Source organism: Metarhizium brunneum, chromosome 4 (genome assembly GCF_013426205.1).
Source record: "Metarhizium brunneum chromosome 4, complete sequence".
In the NCBI taxonomy this organism is placed as follows: Eukaryota; Fungi; Ascomycota; class Sordariomycetes; order Hypocreales; family Clavicipitaceae; genus Metarhizium; species Metarhizium brunneum.
In genome coordinates, this window is record NC_089425.1 from 2,064,214 (window position 1) to 2,078,931 (window position 14,718).

The 14,718-nt window shown below is 47.8% G+C and overlaps 5 protein-coding genes across 5 annotated transcripts; 3 read left to right on the forward strand and 2 right to left on the reverse strand.

The window, feature by feature from the left end:
• Positions 1-3,783: 3,783 nt before the first annotated feature.
• Positions 3,784-4,624, reverse strand: G6M90_00g072820 (uncharacterized protein; the record flags this gene model as incomplete). Its single annotated transcript, XM_066130973.1, has 2 exons — positions 3,784-4,354; positions 4,428-4,624. The coding sequence occupies 2 exons, from the start codon at positions 4,622-4,624 to the stop codon at positions 3,784-3,786; spliced, it is 768 nt and encodes a 255-aa protein (XP_065987086.1).
• A 1,534-nt stretch (positions 4,625-6,158) lies between these two features.
• Positions 6,159-7,034, forward strand: G6M90_00g072830 (uncharacterized protein; the record flags this gene model as incomplete). Its single annotated transcript, XM_014690293.1, has 1 exon — positions 6,159-7,034. The coding sequence occupies one exon, from the start codon at positions 6,159-6,161 to the stop codon at positions 7,032-7,034; it is 876 nt and encodes a 291-aa protein (XP_014545779.1).
• A 750-nt stretch (positions 7,035-7,784) lies between these two features.
• Positions 7,785-10,158, forward strand: ksg1 (Serine/threonine-protein kinase ksg1; the record flags this gene model as incomplete). Its single annotated transcript, XM_014690292.1, has 2 exons — positions 7,785-9,755; positions 9,808-10,158. 2 exons carry the CDS (start codon positions 7,785-7,787, stop codon positions 10,156-10,158), a joined length of 2,322 nt encoding a protein of 773 aa, XP_014545778.1.
• A 1,067-nt stretch (positions 10,159-11,225) lies between these two features.
• ssr3 (SWI/SNF and RSC complexes subunit ssr3) lies at positions 11,226-12,958 on the forward strand (the record flags this gene model as incomplete). The annotated part of the gene is made up of 4 exons (XM_014690291.1): positions 11,226-11,307; positions 11,366-11,643; positions 11,724-12,389; positions 12,446-12,958. The coding sequence occupies 4 exons, from the start codon at positions 11,226-11,228 to the stop codon at positions 12,956-12,958; spliced, it is 1,539 nt and encodes a 512-aa protein (XP_014545777.1).
• A 403-nt stretch (positions 12,959-13,361) lies between these two features.
• Positions 13,362-14,705, reverse strand: hymA (Conidiophore development protein hymA; the record flags this gene model as incomplete). Its single annotated transcript, XM_014690290.1, has 4 exons — positions 13,362-13,826; positions 13,905-14,386; positions 14,470-14,527; positions 14,601-14,705. The coding sequence occupies 4 exons, from the start codon at positions 14,703-14,705 to the stop codon at positions 13,362-13,364; spliced, it is 1,110 nt and encodes a 369-aa protein (XP_014545776.1).
• Between the last annotated feature and the right edge of the window lie 13 nt (positions 14,706-14,718).

The window sequence follows — 14,718 nt, forward strand, 5'->3', positions numbered from 1 at the left end:
GGCTGTTTAGATTTACCTGTGACCGAAAGTTTTGAAAAGCGTGATGCAATGCAATTGCGAATTATGGTGCTCCTCATCAAGATGTCGATGCTCCTAGTGAGTATACTCAAAGAGTTGGGAGGACAGTGCGGCTATGCTTGACTACTTAAATACGCTCGATTGTTCAGCCCTGGAAACAATTGGATATCTTGTGCCTTTCCCAACAATACAAACACATGGGGCATCAAAGTATTGACTGGTCTCTGAGCACTACATGCAACTACTACTAGGTAGGTAGGTACCTAGGTACTTTACTTAGATGCAGGCACGTAGGCAGCACCGGACTTCAACACGCAAGTTCATACTCAAACTGGCAAGACCGATCAATTGATCAGCAACCTGACCAGACGCCGCCACATCAAAGCAGGTAGCTTTCAGCCCGTGAAAATGAATTGTTTTTAGGCCTGCGTCACTCGTACAGTAGTACTTCCTCTTCTCTCCTACAGCAACGCAATTATTTATTTTTACCTGTATCCAGTAAAAGACTTTGTATGCTTGTTGCACAATTGAGATTTGTGATATCGGCACTTGTATCCCCCTAGCTGTTCAGAGTTCCAGGCCTGGTCAACTGCATGGTGCTATTTCTGGCTCGCTATCGGGACGCTCTAGTCAGCATACCACGTTCTTCATTGGTGATATATCGAGAACGCTGTGCTATCTCTCTACCTGACAGTATAGATTCAAGTTGTGGCGAGCTAACTTGTTACTTCGAACCGAGACCTCAGGATCATCGCCAGAAATGCAATCAAGTCAGAACGATGCACTGGCTGCGCGTTACCGATCCATAAATGCAGATGATGCAGGCAGTTTGAACTCCTCAAGTGAGGCCGTCGGAGAGATTACGGCAAACTTATCACTTAACACCAGCATCTCTACTGGCGTCGGCTCTCCATCTAGTTCATTATTTAGACTGGACAGCAGGGAACTCCTGCCTGCTCTGCGTGGCTCACGGCATCTGAATCGACACGGTAGAGTTACATCTCGAATTGGACACGATAATGCATCAAATAGCACTAACTCGAGGGCACAAGCTTCATCCAGGGCAAGCGAAACCGTCCAAAGCAACGCTTCGCATCCCACCTTGCACAAACATTCCTTGACACTCAAATGGTCACCAGCTATTAAACGTGTCGACAGGGAAATAGAATGCAAGGTTTTTAGAAGACAATTTTTCAACTCTGGGCTAACGTTTGCGAGAGTCGACCGATTTGTTCCGATCAGAAACTATTCGACTCCATGTTCAGAACGATACCGAACCAATAAAGAGCCAGACACGCTGTCTCGGACAGAGAGGGCAATGAGAGCTGGCGTTTGTCCGGTGTTGAGAAGCTTTCATCTACACCAAACACTGTCAATAGTGTATTCACTGCTTAGCTTTCAGCCATCTCCAGATATCGGCACCAGCAGTCGAACGGGTAAGATTACCACAACCCTGTCTTTCGGATATCTGAAGGGGCTGAAAAAGTACAATCAAGGACACTTCCAACGGGTCTTCCCTTTATTTGGACATGGTCTCACATTACCACCCGATCTCTGGCCTTATTCACAAATTGTATCCGAGTCAAGTACGGAGGGCAGCCTAGTTCACAGGCCAACAAATGCTCATGCACAGTCTCTCAAGCGACCGTTCGCGGGAAGACGTCAGAAATCCGAACACGAGAGAATTCAAAACAGCCTTGGTGTTGCTCTCAACATCAATTTCTTCCGCAAAATCCTAGATTTCAATCTGGAGCCTTCAAGTGCTTCTTCCGCAATCCCTTTGGGTGATTCCGCAATGGGCACATTCTCTGGTAGATCGAAAGAAGCCACGCTTCCTGGGAACTCTAGCGCTCTAGGATCCCGTAAACTCCAAGTATTACAATTCTATTTGCCCTGAGCTAACGTGCACTTAGTCAATGCCTCGCGAGGCAGTACAAGATCTCTTCCCGTAGCACCATTCAAGTACTAGTGCCCTGCCATCGTGGCTTGTGACTGTCGGCTTGGCTAATCTGCTTTTACAGAGTTCTAGATGCTCCTAATTTGCGAGACGACTTTTACTGCTCAGTTCTTGCGTATTCATCCAGTTGTCAAACCCTTGCTATAGGTCTGGGTAACATCATATATACGTGGTCCGATAAGGAAGGAGTTCGTTCCGTCAATGGCTCTCAGCAAGATGGGACGTGGCTCACATCGATATCATTCTCTTCCGTGGAAGGTAACAAGAATTTATTTGCAGCCGGAAGATCAAACGGAACATTCATCGTGATGTCACTCCTGGAAACAACTCCTCGGTTTGAAATACAACAATCATATTCAGTCGCTTGTCTCAGTTGGCGCCCTTGTTCGACATTGCGATTTTCTAGCAATCCTCTCAACCCAAATACTCTGGTAACAACAGAAGACCTTGTTGTGGGAGATGAACGCGGAGATTTGTATTATTACTTAGTTGAGTGGCCAATGGCATCAGAAAACATAAGTGATAATTGGCCTGGCTCGATATCCCTGGTAACCCGAATTTCGATACACAGCCAGCAAATTTGCGGTCTAGCATGGTCGCCAAATGGAGATTTGTTCGCTTCGGGGGCCAACGATAACCTGTGTTCTCTTCTTGACGTGAACGAAGTCCTAGCGCCTCAACATCTTGGTTTGCACCCAGATGATCACGACGCATACAGTCCGTACCCTAGCAGCATCGTCGACACTTTGATTCAGATGCAGACGACTCCTAGCGTCTCGCCATCCTCTCTTGGCAGGGAAAATGGTCAAGGGTCCTTTCCCACAGTTGTTGGAGGATCCCTTAGGATGCCTATAACCGCACAAACGAATGTTCGAAACCTTCTTACCGGATGTCAGAGTCAGGTTTGGACTCATCAAGCAGCTGTTAAGGCTATTGCATTCTGTCCATGGCTTCAGGAACTGGTGGCTACAGGCGGCGGCTCGAATGACAAGTGCATACACTTCTTCCACACAGTTTCTGGATCATCGCTTGCCACCATTTCCGTCGCAGCCCAGGTCACATCTCTAATTTGGTCAAATACAAAACGAGAAATAGCCGCCACATTCGGTTATACTCACCCAGAGCACCCATACAGGGTTGCTGTATTTAGCTGGCCCGACTGTTCGCAAATTGCAGCCATCCCTTGGGATGATGATTTACGCGCTCTCCATGCCGTTCCCTACCCTTGTATTCTAAAAGAATCGAAGGCATCCAATAGAAACCCGAGCGCTGTTAATGAGTGTATCATCGTTGCGTCCAGCGATAAAACCGTTAAGTTTCATGAAGTCTGGTCAACGGAAGGAAGTAGAGCAGTGACCCGGTCTAGGATGTTTGGTGGCAGCGATATTCTCGAGGATTTGCAAGGAATCATAAAGGAGGGGGATGTGATTCGTTGACACTCTTAGGTTGCACTCTAGCTTTGTGCTGTGTGGTCTGAACCCTGTCCGGATTTTGAGAACATGAAACGGCAATAGATCAGAGAAGTGGTTCAACAAAGGGAATATGTATCCCGAAACTACTAAGTAATGTCAACTAACAACGGGTGTCGAATTGCAGCTATGCCTGGCCGTGGGTAGGGCTATGGTGGACTATGTAACAAAATAAAAGGGGGGAAGGGAGGAAGTGGCAAACAACGCACCGACGCACAATGCAACGGACTCGAACTCAAAACCCACGAACATTCAGAACCCACCCAAATACCACAGCATACAGGCGAAGCAGCTTGTTCTTAGCAAGTAGCAAGTAGCGGAGTCGGATCGGCCAGTTCTCTATTTCAAAATCGCAATTAATAATATCAAGATGATGATGAGCACGACTATGGCAGTCATCTGCTTATTTTCTCCAGCTCCCTTCGCTACTTTTCCTAGTGCGCCTTTAGCTCGGTCTAAACGGCCTTGATAACGGTCAACAGTGGTATCCATTTCATCCAATATTGCCACATGACTGTCCAATTCGTCTCCGATTTGAATACTGATATCTCTTTGACGACCGATCGACTCTCCCAGGCGGTCGAGTTGTTCATCTTGTTCATCTAGAATCTGCGAGTGGTACTGATGCAACTGTTTATTTGTCATTTCAGCAGCTTGATCACGATATCCGGCCGAATCTATCGCTGGGTCGTCTCGGTACGGTCCTAGCGGCTCTTCTGTTGGCGCCAATGGAGAATCACTGAAGCGAACGGTTTTTGCTCCTCGAGAGGATGCATGGGAAAAGTCTTCTGCTAACTCATTTGAGTTTGGCACGGTGAGAGTGTGTTCTATGGAAGCGCTGGTAAAGCCGTGGAACTGAGCCGTCAAGTCCTCCAGCTGCCGACGCAGAGTCGCTAGAGAGTTCGCCGACCTGGTGAGAAACAATAACTGAGTTAGCACAGAGGCAAACTTCACCTACCTTACCCGGGGTGTCGGAATCTTACTCAGTATCCCTTTCTTGCTCATGTTGAGACTGCTCTTGTTCAAGAGACGCGAGACCTGAACGGAACTGATCCAGCGACCGGGATATATGTCCATCTTGACTGTCACTGTCCAAATGAAGACTGGTCGCACGCTGGCGCTCTAGGAGTGAAAGCTTGATGTGGTCCGCCAACAAAAATAGCTGGCTGACTTTAGTCATGGCGGTGGTATCAAGAGGACGAGTGTCCAGCAGCCAAGGTTGAATAGAATGTTGCGTATAGCCAAGTCTGGTGCAGCCGAGGTCAGGTCGTCGTGAGTAAGATGATGACCAAGGGTATCGAGATACGCTACTCGTGGACTCGATGTCCAGTGCTGAAGTATACAACAAAAATCTATGCGTGACAGAACAATAATGAATTGAGAGAGGCTCTATGGAGTTGACCAGGTCGTCATCATGGGGAGTATGTGCTCAAGTGAGCAACCTGGATGAGTCGGGTCTTATGGGTCAGGAGTCTGTCACCCACCAACCAGAGTGTCCCAACCATCGCTAGCCAAGATCGAAGCTCCGCAGCCTGGCTACCTTCGTGTTACCCCAGGTACTTAATACACTAGATTTGGAGGCTGTTGATCGACGTGACAACAAGCCCATCAATGCTCTCTGCTCCTAACGTAGGTAGTTGGAGGGAAGGTAGGTTTTCTTAGAGGAGCACACTGGCAGGGCTATTTGATCAAATTATTTACCAAGTCAGCGGATGCTGGAAGATCCTGTCACTCCAACCTGGCCTGACTACCTAGGTACCTACCTACTACCTAGGTACTTAATTTATCAGACTCTGGATCATTAAACTGACTTGACTGAGTTCATTCCCGTGGCTCCATCATCCCCAGCCAATAACTCCAGTACCCACCCCAGGAACGACCGAGTACCCCTGGTTTTTGCAACAAGAAGAAAAAAAGGAAAAAGAAAAAAGAGTATTCGACTAGTTCCTACGAGGTATCTTCTATGTGTGTACCTCATACCGGGTCTCCCAAAGACGACTCATCCGGTACCTCGGCAGGTGTCAGCCTGACCCACAGAGTCGCGCTAGCACTTATGACTAAGCCCTGTGAGCTTCCAAGTCGAGGAAATCAGCCAACCACGACACTTTATCGGTGCCCGCTAAGCACGTCAATCCTTACTGTTCCATCAGGTACTACTGCCAAGTGTAGTCCAGACCATCATCCACGAAAACGGACGAATGAAATCACATCAACCCGCTGAGGTCTGGCGACCCGTTCTGCCATGGCTTTTCACTGGCTGGTTAGGATTGTACATCCTCAAGTTCTTTAACAAGCCCCAGTTGCAACGCAGCGTTGCGCAGTAACCTCCCTCCTGCATCCTCACCAAGACCAATTGTCTGTACACCCAACCACCAGTTCCTGCGCGTCCATTGCGCACAACTTTGACCAGTCAAAGAAACTATATGACGTCTCTATATTTCTTAGAAGATTCTTTGCACTATAAAATCGAATATTGAGCAATTTGATTGCCTTGGAATTCTTCAGCGGCGTCCATCCTCTCGCCGTCGACACACCTTTCTGCCTGTTCTTTGGTTTTCAAATTACTTGGTCTACCACACATTGAATCCGAACTACGCGCCTCAGCAATATCAAGCTATTTTTGCGGTTTGTTCAAACGTTTTGCGTACTGATATTAACATTAGCAGCTCCAGCTTCACCAAGATCACGTCTTCTTGCCTAACCCTTCACCAATTATGGCCAATTTCGCCCGACAATACTCTACCGCTTCCCCAGTACTTGCAATCCCCCCGCAGCCGCACTATCAGACACAGCTCTCTGCAGGCACCTTTGGGCGATATCACCCGTTGCCAATGTCACTCAACACTGCACCGTCAGCCCTAATTCCCCCCGTACGATCTGCGGGACGGAAACGCTCTCGTGATGAGGCATCGATAAACCTAGAACCGGATTCGCAAGACGTAGTAACCCGAGGTTCCCAGGAATATAGGGTATACGGCGAACAGATGATTTCGATAAAGCCTGACAAAGGCTTTGTCGCGGATGCTTCTAACCAATCCGGCACGTGGTTGGAAGAGAAGAATGCTCCAGAACACGAAGCGAGATGCCGAAACGAAGCTAGTCAACATAAAATACGGAGCCACAAGTCACAACGTCTAGATTATGATCTATGCCAGGCATCACTGCAAAGAACCACCATATCACCAACGTCCTCGAATTCTTGCCACCAAAGACCTGTTGGTGACGACACCTTGAGGATCGACAACTTTACGATTCATCTTGGTATTGGCTGGAGAAAATTGAGTAGTGAGGAACATATCCAAGCTGCTGCCCGGGGCTGGGCCAGGTTTATCGAAAACAACTTTGCATTATCGAAAGTCAGTATTTGTTTAGAGAGCAAAGGCCTCCAATCCTATCTCGTCGAAGCATCCGATGGCTACTACCTTTTCACCGAGAATCTGCGTCAGGGTCGGTTGGTTAGCCGAACGGCTGAGGGAGCACTCCAAAACTTACAGCTATCCCCACCGAGCTTTGAGGGCCCAGAGCTTGGTCTCATGGCAGGAGGCGACCGACAGAGTAATGTCCCAGATTCGGCGATGGTAATGGATTAATGACGAGAGCTTCACCTTGTGTCCTGGGTATTAGCATGGCCTTTCGCTCGTTTTTCCAGCGAAAGTATCGCAATAATTTTTGCGAGATGTATTTTTAGCCTAAATCAGATTCACCTTTATTTTATATGCATGCAAGAAGAACTGCTAGATGAGAACACTTGCAACTATAACAGACGTCGGCATTAGGCACTGAGTCACAGCCCTGGAAAACTAACAGCATCGCCGCATGTTGAAAGATACAAATGCATGGAATTCAGGACGCAGTAGCAAGGAACCCAAAGCTTGATGTAGCTTCTCTCTAAAGCATCACCTTTGCCATGTCAGTCATTAGCCACAGGTAGAAGGCGTGCATTGTAGGTGTCTTACGCTAGCTATACCTATATTTGAAACCAGCTGAGAAAAGCCGGCAGCATCTCCTGCACCGAAAGCCATGGGTTTCTTCAAGGGATTGATCCTAGAATGCAGTGGACTCGCCGTTCGTGGATTTCCTTCTATAATGCCATGGAACGTAGTCACACAACGCGGCAATGTGATTCGCAGAGGGGTTGCCAGGTGCGATGGGACAACTGAGCCTCGCGCTTTGCCGCGCACCAGCCTCATTAGGTAAGGCAACAAGCAAGTCGCTCCGACGCTCGAAGTACTGCAGACACACGTCACCAAGACCCGTCACCAGATTCCCTTCCAACTCACCTGGAAAGCGTCCTCGTTTAATTCAAGAGGACCAGGCTAGAGGCTCTGACACAACTCACCATGAATGGAGACTTAAGTCTCTCTCGGGCTCTTGGCGGACTGCGAATAGCCAACCCCGATGAGGCCAGCAATGGTGCACTCCCTGCCTCTGGCCTAAACGCTCACGAACCAAATTTGAGAATCTCGGGTACAAACGACGCCGACCATGATACCGATACAATGCAGACAGGACCGGAAGAGTATAGTCGTCTCCATAATAAGGAACAAGCCATCGAAATTGGACGGCCAAGCTCTAGCATTTCCATTCCCTTACTTGGTATGGATGACCCCTCAACAGGTGCTTCAGCTCGAGGTGATAGTCTGCTAGACAACCAACGCATCCCTCCATCGATACAAAAAGAACAGACACAAATCTCATCCGGATACGGAGTTCCGATGCGCGAAAGCTCAAGGAGTTTGGGGAATCACTTCTCCACCTCGCCCAGCTCTGCGTTGAGCCGAGTAGCAATAGATCAAGGATCATCGCATCAATCCAGCGAGGACTGGAAGGATCGGGGTGCAGCTGTCGGTATTCGCCGTGAAGTGGACAGCAACGGCCGCATGATCGTCCGACAAATCAAAAAGGGCGTTCGAGACTTTTCCTTCGGCCGCATCTTGGGGGAGGGCTCGTACAGCACAGTATACTTGGCCACCGACCGGCAGACTCTGAAAGAGTATGCTATCAAAGTCCTCGAAAAGAGGCATATAATCAAGGAGAAGAAGATCAAATATGTGAACATTGAAAAGAATACCCTCAACCGTTTGACGGAGCATCCCGGGATCGTGCGGCTCTATTACACATTTCAAGACGAAACCTCGCTATACTATGTACTTGATCTGTGCAATGGCGGAGAATTGCTAGGGGTATTGAAAAAGACTGGAACGTTTGATGTGGATTGCGTCAGGTTTTATGGCGCACAAATACTGGACGCTATTGACTACATGCATTCTCGCGGGGTGATTCATCGCGATCTGAAGCCTGAGAACGTGTTGTTGGATGACCAGATGCATGTCAAGATCACCGATTTCGGTACTGCAAAGCTTCTCGGCGACCCTCAGGAAAGCAACGACACGGGCTCTGTTAATCGCAGCGATATACAAGGTCGGCCGCTACGGGATGCCGAGGAAGACCGCCGTGCTGCATCCTTTGTCGGCACAGCAGAGTACGTTAGCCCTGAGCTGCTTACACATAAAAGCGCAGGGAAGGCTAGCGATCTATGGGCTTTTGGATGCATCATTTACCAACTATTTGCAGGCAGGCCGCCGTTCAAGGCAGGCAGCGAGTATCTTACTTTTCAGAAGATTGTTAACCTTGAGTACGACTTTCCACCGGGATTTCCAATTCCAGCGCGTGATCTTGTTGAGAGGTGCCTAGTCTTGGATCCGGCAAGAAGGTTGACGATAGAGCATATCAAGAACCATGAGTTTTTTGATGGACAGCAGTTTGGAAAAAGTTTATGGCGAGCAAAAGCGCCGAGGCTACGACCGTATGTCCCACCCGCTCAGGAGCCAAATATCATTCAATTAAATGGCTTCTCTGGTGCTGGGCCATCAAGCAGCAATGCATCTCTTCCTAGATCTATGCCACATTCACAAACTGCTACCACGGGTGGAGGGAATCGTCCGGCTAGAATTATTACAGAACTTCCTCCGCCTACACAACTTGACATAGAATGGTCACCGGTGTTAACAAAGAACAATGAGCGAATATTGAAATTAGGAGATCTAATGGTTGTTTCCTCGCCACTTCCGAACAGTATACATCGCAAAGGATCCGATGAGGGACATAAGAAACTATCACGTTTCTTTGGAGGCAGTACAACCAAAAAGAGGCAGCGCCTTGTAATGGTGACCTCAAGCGGTCGCATTGTGTTGGCTCCTGCAGGGGGCGAGGAGAAGAGGGCAAAGCAAGAATTATCACTGCTAGCTTCGGATTCATGCTGGAGAACACAACGGGACGCAAAGGGGCAACTCGTATGGTGTGTTGATACGGTGAGTTTTTTCATTCCCCTACTGCCTGTTTCGTTATTGACACGTCCCGTAGGCCGGCTATCACTATACATTTGAAGAAAGCAAGCCCTCTATAAACAGTGACGAAGAGCGACCGTCAGCGGAGGAGTGGGTCGAATGCCTCGACAAAGCAAAAGATATGGCTTTGTCCCAAAGTGCAAATGCTCAACGCAATGATGGCCCATTCGGGGACATGTCCTCGACTGTATCTAGCCCGTCTAGCACCTTGGGTAGTAGAGTCCAACATGCGGATAACCATACTACTCATGACCGAGGCGGGCGCAATCATTTGAGTAAAACCCAACCTAGCCACGATGATTTCACACCGAAACGAAACCGATTCAGCAAAAGACAGTCTCGAAACGGATTGGGGTCTGCATTTTAGGCTTGGTTGATTCGCGGTGTGCATTTTAAAGTTTCCAATCCGCAGTTGTACAATAACTACTGCCATCCTTGGTCTTGTCATCAGTTGTCTTGTCCTCTTTTTTGGTCATTTGAGCAGTTACACATTCGGTCTTATCATTTACTGTCCGAAGAGTAGACATAATCATGGCATTGTCAGCGAGGCGTACAAATAAGGTATTCTTTTCTATCATTGTTCGTATTAGTATGGGTCGGCGGCCGTGTTCTCTGTCTTCGGTCTTTCCCTACTTGTTTTAAGACAAGTCAAGGGGATTGGTCCGTACATACAGGAAAATGCTCACACGCAACTAAGCATGGTAAATACTTGTCCATATGATATCAGATTTCATGGTCCGCTGTTTCCTTGAAGAAGTGGATTAGAATGAGTCTTAGCATTTAGACAGGAATATTCGAGTCATTGTTTCCCCTTGATTACGGGACTGAAATTCGTTGCTCATAGAGAAAATCATACTACTACTCTCGCTAAAATGAGTAGTTCCAGTAGGTTCGCGCAATTCTGCCGTCGTCTCATGTTTACCTTGAGCTAAGTATCTAATCATCAGTAGGGGACCAGAGCCGGGGCGCGAGCGGGGAAGTAAAGGGAGGATGGGAGAAAAGATAAACTTTTTATGGGCGAGAATTTTGCGGTGTACATTCCTTTGAAAGCCTGTTCATTACTGCATCTGTAGTATATACTGGGTAGGCAAGTTTCCTTTACCAATGATTATGCTCCAAGTAAAACGAAGCAAAATTCGCGGTATCTAATCATTATACATCGCATGTAAACCGATGACTCGCAGGTTTCTCTTCATAACTCTTTCACAGAGTACTTGCAGTCTCGTAGCCATAATTAATAATTACAGCTTGCGTAGAAAAAATGTTACCTTTTCACCATTGTTGGAATTTGTTAGCATTGTGCTTGGTCATGTGATGGATCACGTGGGGCTCAAATCATTCGCGATGCAGACACGCTCAGAAGTCATTGCAACGAAACAGTATTATTGTACGACCATTGGATATCTAGTGGTAATTCACCAACCCGACGTCACAATGCAGCCCCAATATCGCAACTACGCACAGCAAGTCCCCCAACGCTCTCCTCATGCTGCAAATCAGCGTCGGGGAGGGATAGGTAAGAGCGCGCACTTCCGACCCTTGCCGCCAAAATGCGAACGACTAACCTCTGTTAGGGCCAATGATGTCGTCTGGTCCCCATCCCTCTGTGCCATTAACGCAAGCCCAGATTGCCCAGCAACAGCAAGCGCAAGCTCACGCCCACGAGCTTGCGAGACGCCGAAGCCGCAAGCCTACCGATAAGAACATTCCCGAGGGAGTAGAAGACAGCATCGTCAACCAAGAAGCGGTTCAGAGATATAAAGCACTGAGAGATGTTGAAAGAACTCTTGACGCTACGATAACTCGCAAACGTCTTGATGTCTCCGAGGCATGTAACCGAAATAACAACAAGGTATGTGATAGAAAATACCATGTTCAAAAGGCTGATTCCATACTTTGTGTCCACCCACACCTTGCTAACAGGACTTTCAGCTCTCCAAAACACTTCGAATATGGATTAGCAATACGGTTGAAGATCAATCTTGGCAGGGCGCTGGGCTAAATGTTGACACTTTTGATTTCACATCCAATATGGAAGCATCATTTCGCGTCAAGATTGAAGGTCGTTTGCTAGATCACGACGAACACGGCAATAGGCAACCAGGCGTCGGCGATGGGAAGATGACATCAAATGCTTTGTCACATAACAGAGAGGTGGCAGATAAATCCCAAGAGAATCAAACCAGCTCCACAGCTTCCACAGCTTCTGCGACCTATCGGTTCTCTCATTTCTTCAAGTCACTATCTGTTGACTTCGATTCCTCTCGCTTTCGGAACGGAGGAGCACAGAATGTTGAATGGAAAAAACCAGAATCTACGTCAAAAACTCAATCTGGGAGTAGCACAGCCTCCGCCTCTGATTTCGATGAGCTCACGTTCAAGAGAAACGGTGATGAAAACATCAACGTCATGATTCACTTGCACCGGCATGAGTCTCCTGAACGGCATCAACTAAGCCCCGAATTAGCTGAGGTTGTTGACATGTCTGAGGCGACACTGCAAGAGGCAGTCGCAGCCCTATGGGAGTACATCAGATTTTGGAACCTTCAAGAGGATGAAGAAAAAAGGAACTTCCGCTGCGATGAACTCTTGAGAAAGGTGAGACTATTAGCCTATTATATCCGATTGCCATTTATTGATCTTTACGTCGTTAGGTTGTCGGAAGAGGCGATATCGGCTACATCCCAATGTTGAATGATTATGTGACTCACCACCTTCGGCCGCTACCACCAGTCAGTTTGCCATATACGATTCGCGTCGACGAGGACTTCCATAAAGATCCGCATGCTACAGTCTACGATGTACAAGTTCTTGTCGACGATCCTTTACGCAATACACTACAACCTCTGATCAATAATTCACAATATGCATCGATGTTGAAGGATGTTACAGTGCTTGATGATCAACTGGCTCGTTTGATACAAGCCATCGCAGTCTCAAAAGCCAAGCATTCGTTCTTTTCGTCCCTGAGCGAAGACCCCGCAACCTTTGTCAAGAGCTGGCTTAGTTCCCAAAGACGAGACCTGGAGGTAATTCTTGGGGACGCTACCAAAGGCGGAGGTGATGCTCTAGCGGCTGATGAATGGAGGCGTGGAGGTGCAAACAGCGTTTGGGCAACACAGAACGCGCGTGAAAGTGTTAATGTGTTGTTGTCCAGACAGCGATGAGGTGCAACAGTGGCAAAGTTCTTGGTCCACGGTTCATAGCATTGTCTTATTGGTCCGGATCAGCTAGGTGGTAGTATTGGCGTTTCAAGCTCAGTGGGGCGTTATAGGAGCGTCTAAACTCTTCAAGATATGTATGTACAGTATCAGATTCAGATGATAGTTTCATTGTGATTGTATTTCCTTATGTGTTCGCCTGTAATAGTAATGTATTGGTACTGAATGATGATGAAGGGCCACAGCAAAGCCAATCACGCCATTGCCCCTCCACAAACCCGCATTCGCAGGCTGGGAGCTTCCCGGTAGCGGCAGCTCAAACCAAAATAGCCCTCCGTGGTTCGGCAGGTCATATTGTGCGAAATTGTCAACGGTCAGATTCCCACCACCTCTGCCAACGTTTGTCACGTCATCTTTGTATGGGAACTGGGTTGAGGGGCATGTTTCGTATCTGCTTAATCAGGAACTCTCGTTCATCGATGAATTGCTCGTCGTCAGTCCGATCCTCGAGGAAGTGTGATAGAAATGCCAAGAGCTTTTCGCGATTCATAATGAGGATTTTTTGCACAGCGATAGATTTATGTGGATTAGCAACAAATACTTTGAACACATGAAAACCCTCATACTGGACCATCTTCCGATCGTCGCGGAGTAGATTCATGCATATTTTGAGGTGGTCTCCCTGATCAACATACGCGGTCATGACGCTATAGTTGGAGCGATCCAGTAAAATCTCTCCTAGGAGTTTGATGGACTGACGCTTGGTGACATAGCTGCTGGATTGCACCAAAGTACCGTTGTATTTCTCGAAAAACATGTCGAAATTTACCGAAAGATATCGCGGAACAAGGTCCTTGTGCCTGGTCAATAGTTCCTATGAAATCTGTCAATCACATGTACCGTCAGGAGATGGTCGGTCAACGAGCATGGATGTATACTGTAGAGTTCGTACCCTGAATGTGGTAAACGCATCGGCTGCTACCTCAAATGAGCTCTTGTCTATCCAATCGAAAAACCTCCAGAACACTCCCCTCCCACTTTGCGGTCGGTCGCGATCAATGGCATTCAACCCCTTGGCACTGGAGCCAGGCTCATCCCCGTCGTCATAGAGGATGACAGCCGCTGCAGCCTCGTTCTTAAGTAATTCTCGTAGGACTGACCCAGCTGGAGTTGCACTCTCTTTGTAGCCGTAGGCTCGGCATAGTTCAACAAGAACCTGTGGCCGGTTACATACGACATACGACAAGGCGATGGGGTCGCTTTTCGGAGCTGCAGATGCTGGTCGAAACCTAAACACATAGGAAAATATAACTTGGGTATCCTTTCGCGATTCAAAGGGCAGACGATAAAGATTAATCGCAAGGAGGTACAGCAAATCTTCGTCAATGAGACCGGTTACAAGTTGATAAATCTGTTCTGGTGAACTGTCCGTTTCTATTTAGGAAGTTAGCCGTTGCAAATCAAAATTTTGGGTGTTCTCATTAGGCATACTCCGGGGGAAAACTAAGCGCACATACCTTGTGTTCCTTGTAGGACAGTTTTCATTTGGTTTAAAACCCGCGATAGCTCTTCGGCCTTGGAGGTTCAATGAGCCTTCGGGGAAATTGTCTGCCAGTGAGATGGCAAAACAAGTGTCTAAAGAACGTACCTTGGCTGCAGAGTTTGGGCCTTCAAGACGTAGCACATGCTCTCTGGCCTGTCTAGGCAGGTCGGCCGCGGCGCGAGATCGTGCCCTACCGAACAGGAATGACATCGTCGTTGTTAAT